At 32.8% G+C, this 17,093-nt stretch overlaps 3 protein-coding genes across 6 annotated transcripts; all 3 read left to right on the forward strand.

Moving 5' to 3' along the window:
- Positions 1-165: 165 nt before the first annotated feature.
- Positions 166-2,678, forward strand: LOC106125564 (larval cuticle protein LCP-30-like). 2 transcript variants are annotated; one of them, NM_001312855.1, is made up of 5 exons: positions 166-200; positions 413-465; positions 791-1,012; positions 1,316-1,414; positions 1,744-2,671. In NM_001312855.1, the coding sequence occupies exons 1-5, from the start codon at positions 186-188 to the stop codon at positions 2,567-2,569; spliced, it is 1,215 nt and encodes a 404-aa protein (NP_001299784.1). In that variant the 5' UTR covers positions 166-185; the 3' UTR covers positions 2,570-2,671. The 2 variants fall into 2 exon arrangements, with proteins under 2 accessions (NP_001299784.1, XP_013178272.1); XM_013322818.1 differs by lacking the exon at positions 166-200 and having other exon boundaries at positions 392-465; positions 1,744-2,678.
- A 1,216-nt stretch (positions 2,679-3,894) lies between these two features.
- CPG21 (cuticular protein glycine-rich 21) lies at positions 3,895-12,929 on the forward strand. 3 transcript variants are annotated; one of them, XM_013322826.1, is made up of 4 exons: positions 3,895-3,970; positions 6,922-7,073; positions 7,715-8,151; positions 12,057-12,923. In XM_013322826.1, the coding sequence occupies exons 2-4, from the start codon at positions 7,053-7,055 to the stop codon at positions 12,856-12,858; spliced, it is 1,260 nt and encodes a 419-aa protein (XP_013178280.1). In that variant the 5' UTR covers positions 3,895-3,970; positions 6,922-7,052; the 3' UTR covers positions 12,859-12,923.
- A 585-nt stretch (positions 12,930-13,514) lies between these two features.
- On the forward strand, positions 13,515-15,136 carry CPR40 (cuticular protein RR-1 motif 40). The gene is given in 3 exon segments (NM_001312324.1): positions 13,515-13,555; positions 14,059-14,267; positions 14,689-15,136. Coding segments are annotated over 3 exon segments (603 nt in total). The 5' UTR covers positions 13,515-13,540; the 3' UTR covers positions 15,068-15,136.
- Positions 15,137-17,093: the final 1,957 nt, after the last annotated feature.

A 17,093-nucleotide genomic window follows, 5' to 3' on the forward strand; every position in this document is an offset into this window, starting at 1 on the left:
CTAAATTATGTCAAGAAACGATTAATTACGAGAAGATTGAGAATCACTGACGATGAATAACTAATCGTTTTGAAAATTATATATGAGTAAAACTGGACATCAGAATAGACGAAATTAAGGTATATATAGGCATGGATCTCTGAATCGTCACATTTAGGAAGTAAAGCTCGCTAGATAATAACAAAATGCGGAATTTACTGGTACGTATTCAATCATAGAAGATGATTATTATAATATGAACATTAGCTATCAATATATCATACAATCGACAGAGTTGTCGCTCTTAAGTAGTCTCGTATGATAATCGTCTATAAAATTACCATCGTTACAAGGTGCCTAAATTAAGGACATTAATATTAAGTTTTTAATTATAAAAATTTTCAGCTTAGTGATGTTTGGTTTTGTTTTAAAGGTCCTGAGTGCATTGGTGGCGGCCGCCTTCGCGGCTGAAAGTGAAACGGTGAAGTAAGTACACAATAGTTGTAATAACTTTAAAATTGATATTATAACAAAATAATAGAAAACTTAGTTATTTTAATTTTAAATTAAAATCTCCGTCTCTTTCTTCCTAGCTTTTATCGCATGTGGCGATAGGGTCAATTTTATTTTAAATGTGTGATGGTGGATGTTGGGTACTACTCAAGCAATCCTATTTAAAGTAGTTTACTTTGATGATTACAAACATTTATTTAAGTACCTCTATATGTGTTATCTAGAACTACGATTTTCCCAAATAATTACTAAGACCTTGCTTATAAAATAAAGTTTATTACAAATTATATTATTTTAGGCCAACACCGTTCCAATTCGTCACCACGACGCCGCGTTACTACGCGTCGTCAACAGCGTCTGTCGGCGCGTACGACCCTAACCGCTTCTACAACGCCAACAACGCTGGCAGATACAACAACTTCGGCAGATACACAGCCAACAGATACAACCCCGGAGCGTACAACGCAGGACGCTACGACAATTCCGGGCGCTACGTCGCCGGAAACACTGGAGCTTACAAGTAAGTACCTTGCAAGCACATTAAGTTTGATTACATTTTTGCCTGATGGCAACAGTGGTTCGCGGTAGTAAGGGGTCGAATTAATAATAAAACCAAAATTAACTGCCAGTAACATTACCAGATGCATTTAGGTTTACTGCTTGTCTTACTTATACCGAATCTTTCTATTTTCAATAAGAACTTATGAGATATGTACAAAAACCTTAATAGATCAAAATTTCAACAGAATTGAGAATATAGTTTAGAAATAGAAGTAGAAATCTGGATGTTAATTTAAAAGTATTTTTTATGTTATGCTTATAGCGCTGGTGCTTACTACAACCCAACAGCGTTCGGCCAAAGCTTCGTAAACAGGCCTGACAATAGCGGCAGATACACGCCTGACAACACCGGCTCATACAAGTAAGTCATGATCTCTTTATTATTAATTTCTAATTGTGTTCAACCTTGATATTTTACAAAAACTTTATTGCTAAAAATATATATGACTGTGAAATATAGTCTCTCTCACGTAATGTCTTTAATTATTTTCTAGCATGCATGGTGATAAGTAGTTTATTTAAATATAATGGCTAGAGTAATTATAATTTTTGTTTTCAACTAATAATCGGTACATAAAATGTGAATCCTTCATTACTTTTTTGAGCAATTAGTATTTAAAAACATTTAAACTAAAGGGAACAATAATATTTTACATTATCAGCTGCTTTAATATCTGTATTTTTTTTCAGTGGTGACCGTGGAACTGCAGGCGGTGCATACGTCGCCCAAAAGGAGCCAGTTGCCCCTGCTGCGGCTGTAAGCACGGCCACCGCCAGCCCGGTCGTTTCCGTAACCATCCTTCCCGAGTCTAGCCCCGTTCCAAGCGTTGTCCTCGGCGCGTCTCCAAGCAGCGAAACTGCTGCTCCCAGCGAAGCGCCAGTTGTTTCTCCCAGTGAAGCTCCAGTTGCCTCTTCCAGCGAAGTATCTGCTCCAGTACCCAGCGAAGCTTCAGTTGCAAGTGAAGTGCCTGTTGCCGTCGCCGCCCTCAGCGATGCCGCTGAAGTTTCCCCTAGCGAAGTTCCCGTCGCTAGTCCGAGCGAAACCCCAGTAGCGTCACCTAGCGAAGCCCCAGTGGTGTCACCTAGCGAAGTCCCAGCTCCAGCTCCTAGCGCAGCCCCCGCTCCTTTGGTTCTCTTCAGTTCTACTGCCCGTCCATCTTCTCCCAGCTTCGCACCTGTATTCGTCCCGAGTCCCACACCCACTTACGTATACAAACCTGTCCAACCAGTTGCACCGGTCGTAGCAACTTTGGGTGACGGTCGTTACAACTACAACTTTGGTATTCTTCGTCAAGAGACTGAAGTACTTCCCGACGGCTACCACTACCTCTATGAGACTGATAACAAAATCCTTGCTGAGGAAGTTGGAAAATTGGAAAGGATCGACAACGAGAATAGCGGAATTAGGGCTAAGGGTTTCTACGAATACGTCGGCCCCGATGGTGTTTCATACAGAGTAGATTACACCGCAGATGAGAACGGCTTCGTCCCAGTTGGTGCTCATTTACCCCAATAAACTAGTTTTCTACCATATAAATATTTAAAATAAAGTATTTACACATTATTACCTATATATAGCGAGTGTGAATTTATGATGTAAATAAAGTAACGAATTAAATAATAAGTTTCATTTTATATTCCCTGAAATAAGCATACATTTTGTTTTTTTTTTCTGTTTAATATTTTCGTTCTAATTTAATTTTGCTAAATGTCTGTCAAATGCGGATGCGCTGGTATTCATTCTATCGTGACATTTGTTTAATAGCAAAAACCTGTAAAACTAAATTGAAAGTCGTCTAGATTTTGTATAAATTGTAATATTTATCGAAGTCATCATTTCCTTATATTGTTGAATTGTGGGAAGCATATTTACTGTTCTAGTAATTATTTATAAAACTGTAATTAATGGTATTGTCGTTTTAAATTTTAAATTGATTTTGAAAATAGAAGCTTAATAAAATTTTATCAAAATACACAATAGATAAACATTGATAATTGAAAATTAATAAATGAAATTATCATCAGACTTGCAGTACTGAAACAATCAAAAGGAGTAGGATTAAATTAATACGACGATAAAAATTCCATTTTGCGACATAACAGAAATAATTTTCTCCTTTTTCTCGGATGTTGTGTTCATTTTTTCATGCCTTAATCATTATTTTTTCAAATACTAACGAATCAGCCGACGCAAGAAACAAGTGTCAGGGAAACTTCGACACTTTGCTTGTAATCTTTCTAAGAAAAGTACGTAGAGGCAATAAACTGAGATGTGCCATAGTAAATTAGTTTCTATACTCTACGACGCTCTTTAAACCATGCTTTGGCAAATTATAAACATCTTCAATTTGAATATTTTATGAATTAATTCAGATACGGACGATCTTATTTATATTACATATTTTTTGATTATTATATATTATGAGATATCATAGACAGAGAATTGAAACACCTGGCATTTTAATATTAAATATCTATCTTACTAATCTGACTGATATTATAAATGCGAATGTTTATATGGATGGATGAGTTTGTTTGAAGATATCTCTATAACGGCTGAACAGATCTTGATGAAAAATGGCATAGATGTAGAACACAGTCTGGAAGAACATATAGGCTACTAGTAAGTTGTTTTTATTTCGCACGGACAGAGTCGCGGGCGACAGCTGGTATTTTATAACAATACGATTTAGAAATGATGATAATTATGACTCATCTGCCAATAGTCCCGTTAGCAGTGAATACCAGATACTTTTTTTATTTTGCAAATCAAATGATATGGAACCAAGAGGGGGAACATACTGTTAAATCCAAATTTGTATACAAATCGAAACCGCTTAAATTTAAGTCACATTTGTGAAGTCGGTTCGTTACCACGCCTGTTTCCATGACGAAGTTTCGGAAAGTAACAAAAAAGGTAAGGTTTATAATTATGTTTAAAAAGGTCAAATATTAAAATATTCACTCATCAAACGTCGTCAAACGAATTATTTCCTATTTGACCTTAACCGTTAATATTCAAAATATGCAAAGATCCTTGCGAATATATCGCTTCTGAATTTTTTTAATTAAAAATGTGCACTATACAAACAGTAAATTATATATTTTTTATTAAAATTCGATAACAAAGGCAACTTCATATTCCATGTATGTTTATATTTATCGGACTCTAGCGCCAGTGTTATGTAATTAATTCTGTGACTTTTGGTATTAATGAAAATGGTAACACAAATTACCATTTTCATTTATATAAAAGGCAGCAAGTTTTTATAACATAAATTTTCAATATTAATTAGATCAAAGATGAGGTGAGACGCTCGTAAAAGGAACTAGATTTTTTTTTGCTTTATTGTGTTTGAATGAACAATTCATTACATTTAGAATATAAATTTAAATTTTGAATGTCATCTTTTTGTCTTTCGTCTTGAAAACCCCACATATTATTAATAGGTATCACTGTAGCATATGCTTAAAACTTTCCTTAATCAAATGCTTAATATTTTAATGCAATATCAAAAATAATATGAACTTTTATAGGTGCGATAGGAAATAATTAAATATTAAATTAAGTATAATGATTTATGTAACACCTAAGCCAAATTATAATAATACGTCACTATACAAAATAACACAATTTTGTTAATTACCAATTTATTCATCAATACTGGAACTACTTCATATATCAAAATACGTTCTTGGCCTCATCTTCCTAAAGTCCAAGGAATTCTATTTTATTTATATCACATACTACTTAATAGGATCAAAAATAATTAATTAAGAATACTGTTTATAAGCGAGCTTCGGTGGCTCAGGGTTCACTTGATTTGCAATCTGCACGTCCTGGGTTCGAATCCCGCCATGTACCAATGTGTTTTTCGATTTCCGATTTACAATATGTATACATTTATCCGACGTTCTTACGGTGAAGAAAAACATCGTGATGCAACCTGCATGTATCTGAGAAGAAATTCAAAAGGTATGTGTAAAGTCAACCAACCCGCACTTGGGTAGGGTGGTTGACTATGGCCAAATCACCCTTAACTTAGGATAGGCTCCGAGCCCCTCGGTGGTGACGTTTAGTGAGCTGATGATGGTGATGATGATGACTGTTTGTAAGTGATCATTATCCAAAAAGACGTAAAATATTAAAAGTATGCTAAGATAAAGCAATCGTTACTTTCGATAGACATATTTTTCATATTATATAAAGTTTATCATTCTTACTACGATAATGGCAATAGTTGGATGGATGTTTCTTTGAAGGTAATCTTCAGAACATAGCCTGGAAGAACACATAGGTTACTACCTATGTTTTTTTTAATACTGCGCGGACGGAATCGAGGGCCACACCGAGTTTCACATAAAATTTAATAACATTTCACAGTTTTGTAATAAATAAACATACATTCATTAATACTATTCATTTTGGATTCGAAATGCTGACCCATTAAACGTAAGTCGATACCTCAGCTATTGATAATTATATATAGTTTCTATTTTTTGTAAATATTTTTTTACATTACAATTTGTTACATCTAATCGTTTCGCATAATTAAAATGCTTAAGAACCATTTATGTCTCTTAAAGAAGATATAACTTGATTAATTAATTAAAATTTTTGACATGTAACGTGAGATATTTGAAGCATGCGGATCCATTTTGCATCAACCGGTTGTGGATGTCGAATTGTTATATTTGATTTTGACGTATTACCATGGCTACCGGTATTTAATAAATACATTTGTATTTCAGTTTGCTTTTATGTTAGTAACTTGTCTAACATCGCGACGGATTAACAGAATATATTAACCTTATTTTCACAGTGAAAATCCCTCATTTCTGTTCGACCAAGTCATCGGAAAACCACTAATTATTGATTATAACATCCCTGTCAGACTAGTTTCAGATCTCGCTTTTACTTAACTTCGAGAATATAAATAAGAAATAGTGTGATATGGTAGCGCTGTGTTCACCTCCGCTTCAAATTCGAGCGGTGTATATCCGAGTAAATAATGATTTGACATTAACATTGTAACATTATATATTTATGTATTTTATTAAATAACAGTTACTAAAATGTCTTTGTTTCGAATGTGACGACGCCACATTGAACTATAGGTAAATTTAAAATTTATTTTGTTTTTTCTTAATATACCGCTATTAGATATTCAACATTACGATTTATTAACTCAGGAATTTTAATCTTGAACAGCTGCTACTAATACTTGAACCTTATTTTCATAACACCGCGGATTTTGTTATGCACAGATTTAAAATAAACATAAAGCTTGGTGCAGAGGGATACATGTAAACGTTCTGCTAACCAAAGTTCATTAAAAGGAGATTAATTTTTTTAATTTTTTTGTGCACTGGAGTACATTTTTGATTTTTTGTTTAAAAAAATATTTCTTTAATTATTACTAATTTTTAAAACACCTAATGCAGCCTTCTATTGGTCATAAATTGGCGCATGCTAATTCTCAATATGCAAATTTATTTGTGGAATGAAACCTATAATCGAAATTATTAGAACGAAATGTTTGATGAGTTAGTCTGCTTTAAGCGGCTTTAGTAAAAGGAGGTATTTGTAGAAGTATTGGCAAGTGTTCTATAGTGCAGAAATAAACGAGTGGCGTCTTATAAAATCTTCTACGGAACTGTTTTATTATTATGAGCTATGCTAATGCTTCTGCCTGACCTCGTCACGCCTCGATATTAGGATTCTGATCCACTTTTCGGTATGTCTCGAACAAAATTTATTATACATCTAAATGTTAATGAAGGCAATGAGGAATAAAATATTTTTGACGAATATTGAATGTTATCCGACAAAAATGCTGTTTACTTATGACACATTATCTGATCTAGTTTCAGATCTAAAACATAACCTGCGGAGTAAACAACGTGGACGATCGTCGTGTGACAAAAAAATCTATTATTAGTGACTGCGCCTCCGAACACTTCAAGTTTAATTAGATAATTGTTCTAGTCGTTGCAACATGAAGAGAATACAGCTATTAGTAAGTATTGATTTATTATTATTGCACTATAATATTATGCATTTGTTCATTAATCAATTAACTTTATTTTCTTTTGATTGATTTATAATTTTAATTATTTCATTATCATTGGATAATATTTTAAACTTTTTGGAAACGTTATTATTTTTTGTGATACTGACGTTTTCTTTTGCATTACATTATGCAATAAATAATAAAGTAATCAGACATGGGTCTGAAAGTAATCGGGTTCTAAATAAAGTACTAGTTTAATTTCAGTCAAAAAATATATTCGGCTACGCTTGGGTTCTCCTGTCATGTTATAGATAAGACGTCAGACATAATAATTTATAGCTTTTAAATTAACGTGTTTTCTTGTTATTTTATTAGTAAGCAATTTTTGCAATACTAACAATATAGTTTAGCATGAGCAAAAGCGGTACTTTAGGAGGAAGAGAAAAGGGCTTATTATTTTACAGTTCAAAGATTAATCCTATAGTCTTACTTTATAATGAACAACGTCCTTATTAAGTTTCGACTTCTTGCGATTGCGACAGTAACTAATCATTCCTTAATACGATTCTTACAGTTTCATTTACAGTTTTGTAGTATATTCACAAATAAGATAACTCAAACATTTATTAGTCTTTATTGTGTTTCAGGGTTTAGTGCTATCAATATTAAGCGCAGTCTTATGTTCTCCCTTCGACGATGGAAAGTATAAACCGAAGTCATGGGGTGAATATGACGATGGCAAATATTATCGACCACTTGATGAAGGAAAATATATTCCTGGAGACGAGGGTCGATACACTTATATATACAAACAAGGCAACTGGCCTATTGATGGTACATACCATTATGGGGAAGGCGAAGACGACCCTTATATGGGTTATAGAGTGTATGCTAGTCGATACCCTTACGTGCATGGCGTGATTAAAGGCTTAATTAATAAATACGTGTCATCGGACAATCTACAATTCGGTGAAGCGACTGAAGGCAGCACGAATCACTACAGCAAAGTTTACGCGGATAAGGAAGTAGCAGTCAAATGTCAATATCTAATGCCTAATTCCAATGGATCGGAATTTACAACGCAGTAAGTATTCTATTTCCAATTTTAGTTAAATTTGGCAGTCTGATATCGGTATTGAACAAAAAAAATGAAATCTTAATAACTTACGTGTGAAAAGTTAGGATGCCTAAATCAATATAATAAAGGAAATATTTAAGCCGTTATCTATCTACCTTAAATAAATTAGTTTAGTTTTAGTAAGCAATTTGAAGCAAATAGTAACTAATACGTACTTCAGGACTGAACATTATCGTAGTTATAACGTAGGGAGCATCAGTGGCTCAAGGGTAAAGCACTCGACTTACAATCTGCATGTCCTGGGTTCGAATCCCGCCATGTACCAATGTGATTTACAATTTCTGATTTACATATGTACATTTATCCGACGTTCTTACGGTGAAGGAAAACATCGCGGGGTTCAACCTGCATATATCTGAGAAGAAAGATATGTGTGAAGTCAACCAACCCACAGTTGGCCAGCGTGGTTGACTATGGCCTAGTCACCCTTGATTTAGGGCATGCTCCGAGCCCCTCGGTGGGGACGTATAGTGAGCTGATGATGATGATGATGAACGTAGGAATAATGTTTTACAATGTTCGGAAATACACAGAATTATCATGTAGACATCTCAATCGTGAAAAATATTATCTAAAGAAACGTAAAAAATGTTAAATCCACTTAAATTAAACGTTGAAGATTAGAGACACTTAGAGCTAAGAAATGGTAAAAATGTTTGAAGGCATGTTTGAACCTTAAAATATCAGAAATAGTGGAACGTAGAGAAGAGGCTTTTTATATTTGGCTTTGACCTTGAATATTTCTTTTCAAATGCCACAGCGTTGGATACTTTTCAGGGTTCATATTATGGTGTTCTTAACAATCCTATGAATTATAAGTTCTATGCGAATTATTGTAGCTTCACTCCTTAATTACGCTTAATTTTGATTGTTCTATTGATGCATTTTAGCTCATTATCTGCGTCTATGTCTACCTGTTTGTGACAACAAATAAATAAAAACTTATAATTATTTAAAACTCAGACCAATACAGATTTTCGCGGATATTATTTTAGACCGATGACGTTAGAAATGCCTCAAAGAATCTGGATTGCATCGAAATCCGTTTAGCCGCTCTAGAGATACCTTTTAACAAACATCCATCCATCCATACATCTAAACATTCGCATTTATAATATTAGTAAGATTTTACTATTTCTATCATAATGTCAAAGCTACAGAGGATATTTCGAAGCAAAACAAAAGCAACAAGTCCTTGGGTTTTGACAGGTGACTTAGTTTCAAGAGTAGATGCGAGATGATGCTAATTAAAACCGGTTGGGTGATCGATGAAGAAGCTAACAGGATGTAGCCGAAGCGAGTTTGACATTTTTTCCACATGACATTGCTTTTGTAATATGGATCACCTTGATTTTATTAATCCATCGACCCGCAAATTCCTAACAGAATTTTTTGGCGCTGACTCAGATGTTCCTAAAATATAAATATCAATTTCCTGGACCATCTTGCATAAGGGTTATTGACCTTAGATGCATACAGAGTCCGGCTTTTCCAGAGTGAATCATTTAATTTTGTTGTTACGTTTCGATTTTTGCAATAGCGGTATTGCCTTTTATGGATTATCATCACGTTTGTTTTGAAAGAATTGAGTTGATTATTTTTTTTAAATATCTCATTGTTTTTGTATTTTATTACAATGTAATTAATTTCTAACCACTTTTATTGAATTTCTCTGGTTTGTTCTTTCTTTATTTATTTGGATAGTAGGAGATAACACTTACTAATTTTATAATTACGAATGTTTAGATGAATGGATCGATGTTTGTTTGAAGGTATTTCCAGAAAGGCTGCATGGATCTTACTAAAATTTGATATACATATAGAACATAGTCTGTAAGAGCGCATAGACTATTAATTAAGCTTTTTTTTTAATTAGGCGCGGAATTAATTTAGTAAATAGTTGGCCTTATTGTATTTTAATAAACGACCAAATATTAAATGTTATTACCACGTATTAATCGTTAAATAAATATATAATAAAAAAGTATGGTTGGGTGTTTCCGGCTAGGCCGATAGGCATGCAACGGGGCTAGACAAGTGCATTCGATTTGAAGCGATTTCATAGCGAACTTTAAAAATGTGTGAAACTGACGGGCGACAATCACGTGACTTATCGAAAGTTATTATCAGTTCTATACATTATTATTTATTGTTTATGGATGCTACTTTTTCCCGAGACTTCATCTGCGCGGAATAAAAATAGACTGTTACGTAGCCTAAGAGATCTTCCAGATCCATGCAGTCGAATGTATAGATAACTTATAACAATCATCAATCCGTGTAAGCTTTCGCTTTTATAATATCACAAAGATTATGGAAAGTTGCAGTGTTTAAATTGTTGATGCAAACTTGTCTATTTATAATGAGTCTGTGATTACAGTCGCTTAATGGCAAATTTTCTCAGAGTGACAAAAAAAAAACGGAAAAGTTTCTTTAAAATGCTCATAAAGTAATGTAAATCTGATATTTATCAGTAACACTGATGTGTTATGACGTGTGTTCATGTAAAATTTACATTGTTGCATATTAAATATTCATTTAAATAAGATCCGGGTCTTAAAGTTTAAGCTTTTCTTTAATAATTTGTAGACATGGTATACTTTAAATGCAAAATATGACCTCGAACTAAAATAAACTATAAAATCTTGATCAACATGTTTGAAGAATTCACACTAAATATTATTCTGACATATGTATCTATTCTGATACTGATATAATGAGGAAAGCTTTATATTTTTGTATGTGCAACTAATAAACTCAAAAACTATTTTCCGATTTATATAATGATGTTGCCATTATTAATTTTTACTATTTACTAATATTATAAATGCGAATGTTTAGATGGATAGATGAATGGATGTTTGCTAGAAGGTATCTCCAGATCGACTGCATGCATCTCGATGAAACTTGGCACAAATGTAGGACCATAGCCTTGAAGAACACATAGACTACTAATTATGTCTTTTCTAATTCCGCGCGGACAGAGTCGCGGGCGACCGCTAGTAAATTATAAAGCTATAATCACACTAAGTAACGTAGGTTATGTTTATCATATAATAATATTTATTTTTTAATTCCGCACGGACGAAGTCGCGGGCAATAGCTAAATTTTCATAAACGTCTGATTTGATTTTTCTTTTTTATTTCAATTTAAAGCGTTTAGCGAATTCCGACAGTGACATTTAAACTAAGTGCAGTATAATGAGGATAAAATAAGATATGTATCATAAAGTTTGACTAGAGCAAGCTATTATTATAATACAGTTTGAATGATTTCTAATATAATAGTTCTCATATATATTTGACGTCATAGAGAGATGCCACACTACATAATGCAATTGTGTCAAAGCGACATAGCCCAGTTTTTTATTGAATTAAACTTAAATTCTTTTGTTATTCAAATTGTAAGCAAGTTTGTGTTGGAGCAGATATCTGTATTGTATCAAAGTTGCTATACTGCGCCTTCGATGTGGCATCTCTTTTGGATAATTTATACGTATCATGTTAAGATACAAAATGCCAAACTGGACACCTTTCGCGACCGATGTACCGCGTAGGTTGTAACTTAATATCCTAGATAATATTTTATCTGACGTTGCGAAGAGAAATCTATAAAAGTTGTTCAATAATAATACCTAATAAGAACCTTAAGAAATATGCTTTGGTATATCAAAAGATTAATTATTAAGACATAGGTGAAGATGGACGTTACACTAAGTGACTACATAAGTAGAAATTTATTCTTGCATTGTTGTTGACTATAGAATATCTTAATTTTTTTTATACAGTTTTTTAAGAATTTTGTTTTGTTATATATAAAATCTTAATTTTCTCTGTTTTCCGCTTTCCAGATACCCACCGAATATGAAGGTGAAGAAAGGAGAAAAATTGGGTTCATTCTACAGTTACAAAGGATCCAAAGTTTTAAGTACCATTTCAAATGCCCTCACAAACAAAATGAAACTTGAATACGAAGTCTTCGTGAGGGTTGTTGAAGACGTGTCATCGCCAACTACCAAAGTTCCTACACCTCTAACAAAAGAAGAAATCAAATCGCCACTTATTATACTTAGACCTTCAAGTTACGCCAAAGTTGAATCAACTACTAAGAATGTTGTAAAGAATTCCATAAGTGAAATTGTAAAATCTTTGATCGTTAAAGAAGTATTGCCAACTGTTGCCGGTATAGAACCATCGGCTGCTGAAGAGTTGAAGTTGGCGATTGGTGATGTACCATTATTACCAATTGATGATGTCGAAACAAAACCTACATTACCTTATGAGATATTTTCTAACTCTTATATAACATCAACAACGGACAATGTCGATGTTTTGACTCAAGAAGCTGCAACTGCAACAGCTACGGACAGTGCAGATAATTTAACACAAAAAGATGTAACTACAACAGCGACGGACAGTGAAGACAACTTAACACAAAAAGTTGGAACTGTAACAGCACGAAATATTCTTGATATTTTGACCCAAAGAGTTGCAACTGTTACAGAAACAGACAACACAAACTTTTTGACTCAAGAAGCAGCAACGATAACAACAACAGATAATGTACGAGAAGTTGAACAAGAGTTAACAAACAACGATTCAAATGTTACGATAAGTGAGTTACTATCAACGACTGAAGGCGGAGAACGGTAAAATGCGCTTTTTACCAACTAACAGTGATAATTGCAAAGTAGGATCTAATTTATAATAAAGAATTTAAAATATGTTTTGTTTCATTGCAAGGTAATATGGATTAGCAGATATTAACTAAAATTAAATTCATAATTAATGGTTGAGAATTGTATAGATTGAGAGAAAATGAAAGAAAGAAGAAAATCTAAAAAGGGAGTTAATTCAAATATAACAGCTAATCAAGATGTCTGTAGAGTAGAACACACTATGCCGAACCTTATTCTATATGCTCTCTGTTTTCTCTGCAATACCTAGTATTTTAATCGTATAGCTATAGCCTGTAGATATATCTTCGAACCCAACAGTAGCTTGTCGGTCATATAAAATCAGATATCAACGCCATAAACTTGATTTAATGATTTAAATAAGTTTATTTTTAATCAGAAATGCCTTTAGTTTGACCATTCTTAAGGCGTATGGGCGTAGCAAACTATAAAATATCGGTTTTAGAATTAGGCGTGCAACCATATAAGTTAATCCCAATGTCAACTTGAGAAATAAAATTTACATTTTTGTAGCCCGTTCCATCTTATTGTTCAGATAACTACTCCATTTTGGAATTTGACGATTCTATAAAAACAAAAGTTAGTGTAATAGATTAGCATTCAAAGTTTAACCTTTGGTTTAGTCGGTTTGGATTAAAATGAAGATCTTATTGGTAAGTATACATTAGTTAAAACTTTCTATAGCTTTTATTATGTTTATTGTTTATGATTAAAATTGATAAAAGTTATAGAAAATTAAAGAGATTAACAATTCGCGACGAATCCGTAACATTTAACATAAAACTCATTAAAATTAAAATTGAAAAATTAGATTTATCTCTCATAAAGAAGTAAGAAAAATTAGTAGCTTGTATATATTACTATTATTATTAATATATCCTACTAATATTATAAATGCGAATGTTTTGATGGCAAAGATGCTTTTGCAATTGGATAAAGCCTGGAAGAACAATAATTATAGTAGTTTTTTATTTCCGCGAGAACGGAGTCGCGGGCGACAGCTAGTAGGGCAAATACATTTAAAGTTTTTTAATACACCAAATTACATAATTGTAATTAAAGTTGACATCAAGACTTTGTACAGTTATCTTTTCTAATTTTTAAAATCATAAAGTTACCAAAATATTTATGAAAATTATTTATTTAAAACTTTCAGGTTATTTTGTTAGCTATCTTCAGCATTGTTAGAAGCGAAGATGACGGACGATACCGACCTGATTTCAATTTCGGACGATACTCAGGGGATGCACGTTACTACAACCCCTATGGTAGATATAACAACTACTATAGAAACAATGGGAGGTATAACTACAGGCCATATCAAGAGCTGTTGACGCCGTACAGCGTTACGAGCGAAAATTACAGGTACAGTCTTTTAAAGCATTTTGTTTTTATTTGTTTACTTTTCGTCCCATTTTTAACAATTCCTTACTGGACACTTGGCTTCTACCGAGAAAATATTTTAGGCATCTTTTTAAGCTTCATAACTTAAATAATATTTTTATTTAATTTATAACACCATAGCATCCTTATAGCACACAACCATTTTATGCGTGTTGGTGCTACATTTTCTGGTTTTACAATTTTAACGGCATTCTGGTTCTTTCGTATATTATAATTATTTACTAAAACGTTTATTCGTCTATTTAAAGAAAAGAGTTACACACTGGTCACAAAAAACAAATTTATAAAATATGATTCTTTGTTATTTGCTTATTTTCTAACCAATTATACAATTTAAGTCTGTAATGATAAAAAAATAACATTTTACTTTGTTAATTTTCAGAAACATTGTACCTCAAATATCTCAGACTTCTAGTCCTACTACCGTCAGACCAACGACGTCCAGTCCAGTTTATACATTAGCTACGGACAGAACTGCTTTACCGACCACTCTGCCAGTATTACAAAGAAGCAATATACCTGAGGGTAACGCTAGAATTGTCAGCCAAGACAACGATTTCGATGTAAATACTTATCGCTTCAGTTATCTGACAGAAAATGGAATTAGTGCTGGAGAAACTGGCTCAGTAGAACAAACGGAAAATGGTGGCACACGAGTTACAGGGTTCTACGAATACATCGGTGCTGATGGCATTAAATACCGAGTCGATTATACAGCTGATGAAAATGGTTTTCATCCAACTGGCGCTCATTTACCTTAATTGTTTTCGAAACGACACGAATAAACATTGTAAAATAAAAAAAGCTGCAAATAAAATGTTGAAAACTTAGCTTGTTTTTTGAATGATACACTTTAATTTTAATTATGGACAATATCTCTTTTATCAATGCTATTATTTGAATTTTGTGTGATTAGTTCCAAAGGTTTAAAGAAGCTATTATTTGTAAGATGTGAATGTGACTTGTTCTACTTTGTTAAAGAGCAAATTATAGAGGATTTTTTATATGTTATAAGTTGGCAAACGATCACGCGGTCGTCTGAATTCGCTGTACAAGCACAATTGCAGATTCGTTGCCTATATTTAAACAACGGAGGAGGTGACGTACTAAAAAGAGAATATTTCCCCTTTTTATGTCACCTCCTGCATCAAACCCGCCATGCGACCCCCTTACTATATTTATCTCATAATAAAGGCCAATAGATTGTGTTATTTTGGTGGGAAGAAAACGAAGACAACTTAGGTGTCCAGCACCACACTCAGCGGACGTGACGTGATGTAAGGTAGAAATGGGAAGGGTGAGGTACATTTGGTAGAGGAGAGGGAGTATGGTAAAGGTAGGCAAAGCATCTAAACATGCGGATGTCTATGTGCAGCAGTCTCTTCTTAATTTTAGCAAATGTAGGTTGCCACTTGCTATTGTGCCACCTTAAATTATATAAAAAGCAAAATTACAGTATGTTTGTACGTTTTTTGAAAATGGGAAACCCACATTAAACTTTGATTTTATTTAAATACTAAACAGCCTTATTTACCTTAGCAGAGAGTAGCAATTATCAATCAAGAAAACTAATGGAAACGTATTTTTAAAACGAAGTTTTAAGGCGACATGACAATCTCAAAGCCCACATAATGACTATTTTGGGTATAATGATCTCACAAGGATTAATAGACTGAGAATACTTATTTGATTGTATATGAAAAGTGACAAAATTTTAAAAGACTACATTAACAATATAACCAGCCATGCATTGACATCAAAAATATCAAAATAATATGTAATCGAAGACATAGAGATAATGGGATATTGTTCATTGACCATTCACTCTGTATACGATATATTACAACGTGACTTAAAGGAAATTATTACACGTACTAATTATTTAGACAAGGCGCTTAATTAACTCCCCTCATAAATAACACATGTAATGTGTTATTTATGAGGTTGAAAATAATCGCCATAGTCACAATTGCAATTGATAAAAGTTTAAAGTTTTCACTTAACTAAAATACAGTTTTCTACTTTAATGATCTTTCCATCGCTGTTTTTACTAAACGTGAAATTGCCGCTAAAAAAATTGCAGGCGTCAGATTATAAATATATTAAAAATGATCATTGGTTTCTGAGATCGAAATCTCTGTTTAAAACATCGTCATCTCTGTCATTATCATTGACCAAACACAGATAACAACATGTTTAAACGAAGATTTTGGTTTCAGAAACCCACGATTATTCCTTAATATTTGAAGGCAATTAAGATTTTTTTTGCGTCGCTTATAAATCGACAGCAAGACATAAAATTTAATTAATTGCTTCACCTAATATTCTATTGAGCATCTTTTTATGTTTCTTGCGAATCGGTAGATGATTAATTTTTATAATTTATATTGCATAAATGCATTTAAACTTTAAAGCTCGTTTTTCTTTTTATTAATATCACATTTAAATTTACGTTTCTTAAATTTTAAATGGTTTAGCTTTGTCCAACGTTTTAAGCAGGACATCCTTAAATCATGATTTAAGTGTAACACAAAGAATATAAAAACAAGATTGAGACGATTTCCTTGATTATATGTTTTTGACGAAAATTAATGGACTCATTATTATTTCAAGGTTACAAAAGGTCATGAAATACCGAATTCATATTTTAATATGATATTTATTTTTATTGTACATATATAGAGCACCTTAATAATGTTGTAAAATAGATCGAATTTTATTTTGTAGTAGGCAATAAAATTTGGCTTTACATATTTATAACAAACTAAATATTTTCGCAACAAAATC

This window comes from Papilio xuthus, unplaced genomic scaffold (assembly GCF_000836235.2).
Source record: "Papilio xuthus unplaced genomic scaffold, Pxut_1.1 DF825928.1, whole genome shotgun sequence".
NCBI lineage: Eukaryota > Metazoa > Arthropoda > Insecta > Lepidoptera > Papilionidae > Papilio > Papilio xuthus.

Excerpts from the sequence above, each read along its gene's own strand:
- LOC106125564 (XM_013322818.1), top strand. The coding sequence starts at position 392 with ATGTTTGGTTTTGTTTTAAAGGTCCTGAGTGCATTGGTGGCGGCCGCC. Across the intron at positions 466-790 it reads GCTGAAAGTGAAACGGTGAA|GCCAACACCGTTCCAATTCG; the intron begins GTAAGTACACAA and ends ATATTATTTTAG. Across the intron at positions 1,415-1,743 it reads GACAACACCGGCTCATACAA|TGGTGACCGTGGAACTGCAG; the intron begins GTAAGTCATGAT and ends ATTTTTTTTCAG.
- CPG21 (XM_013322826.1), top strand. The coding sequence starts at position 7,053 with ATGAAGAGAATACAGCTATTA. Across the intron at positions 7,074-7,714 it reads TGAAGAGAATACAGCTATTA|GGTTTAGTGCTATCAATATT; the intron begins GTAAGTATTGAT and ends ATTGTGTTTCAG. Across the intron at positions 8,152-12,056 it reads GGATCGGAATTTACAACGCA|ATACCCACCGAATATGAAGG; the intron begins GTAAGTATTCTA and ends TCCGCTTTCCAG.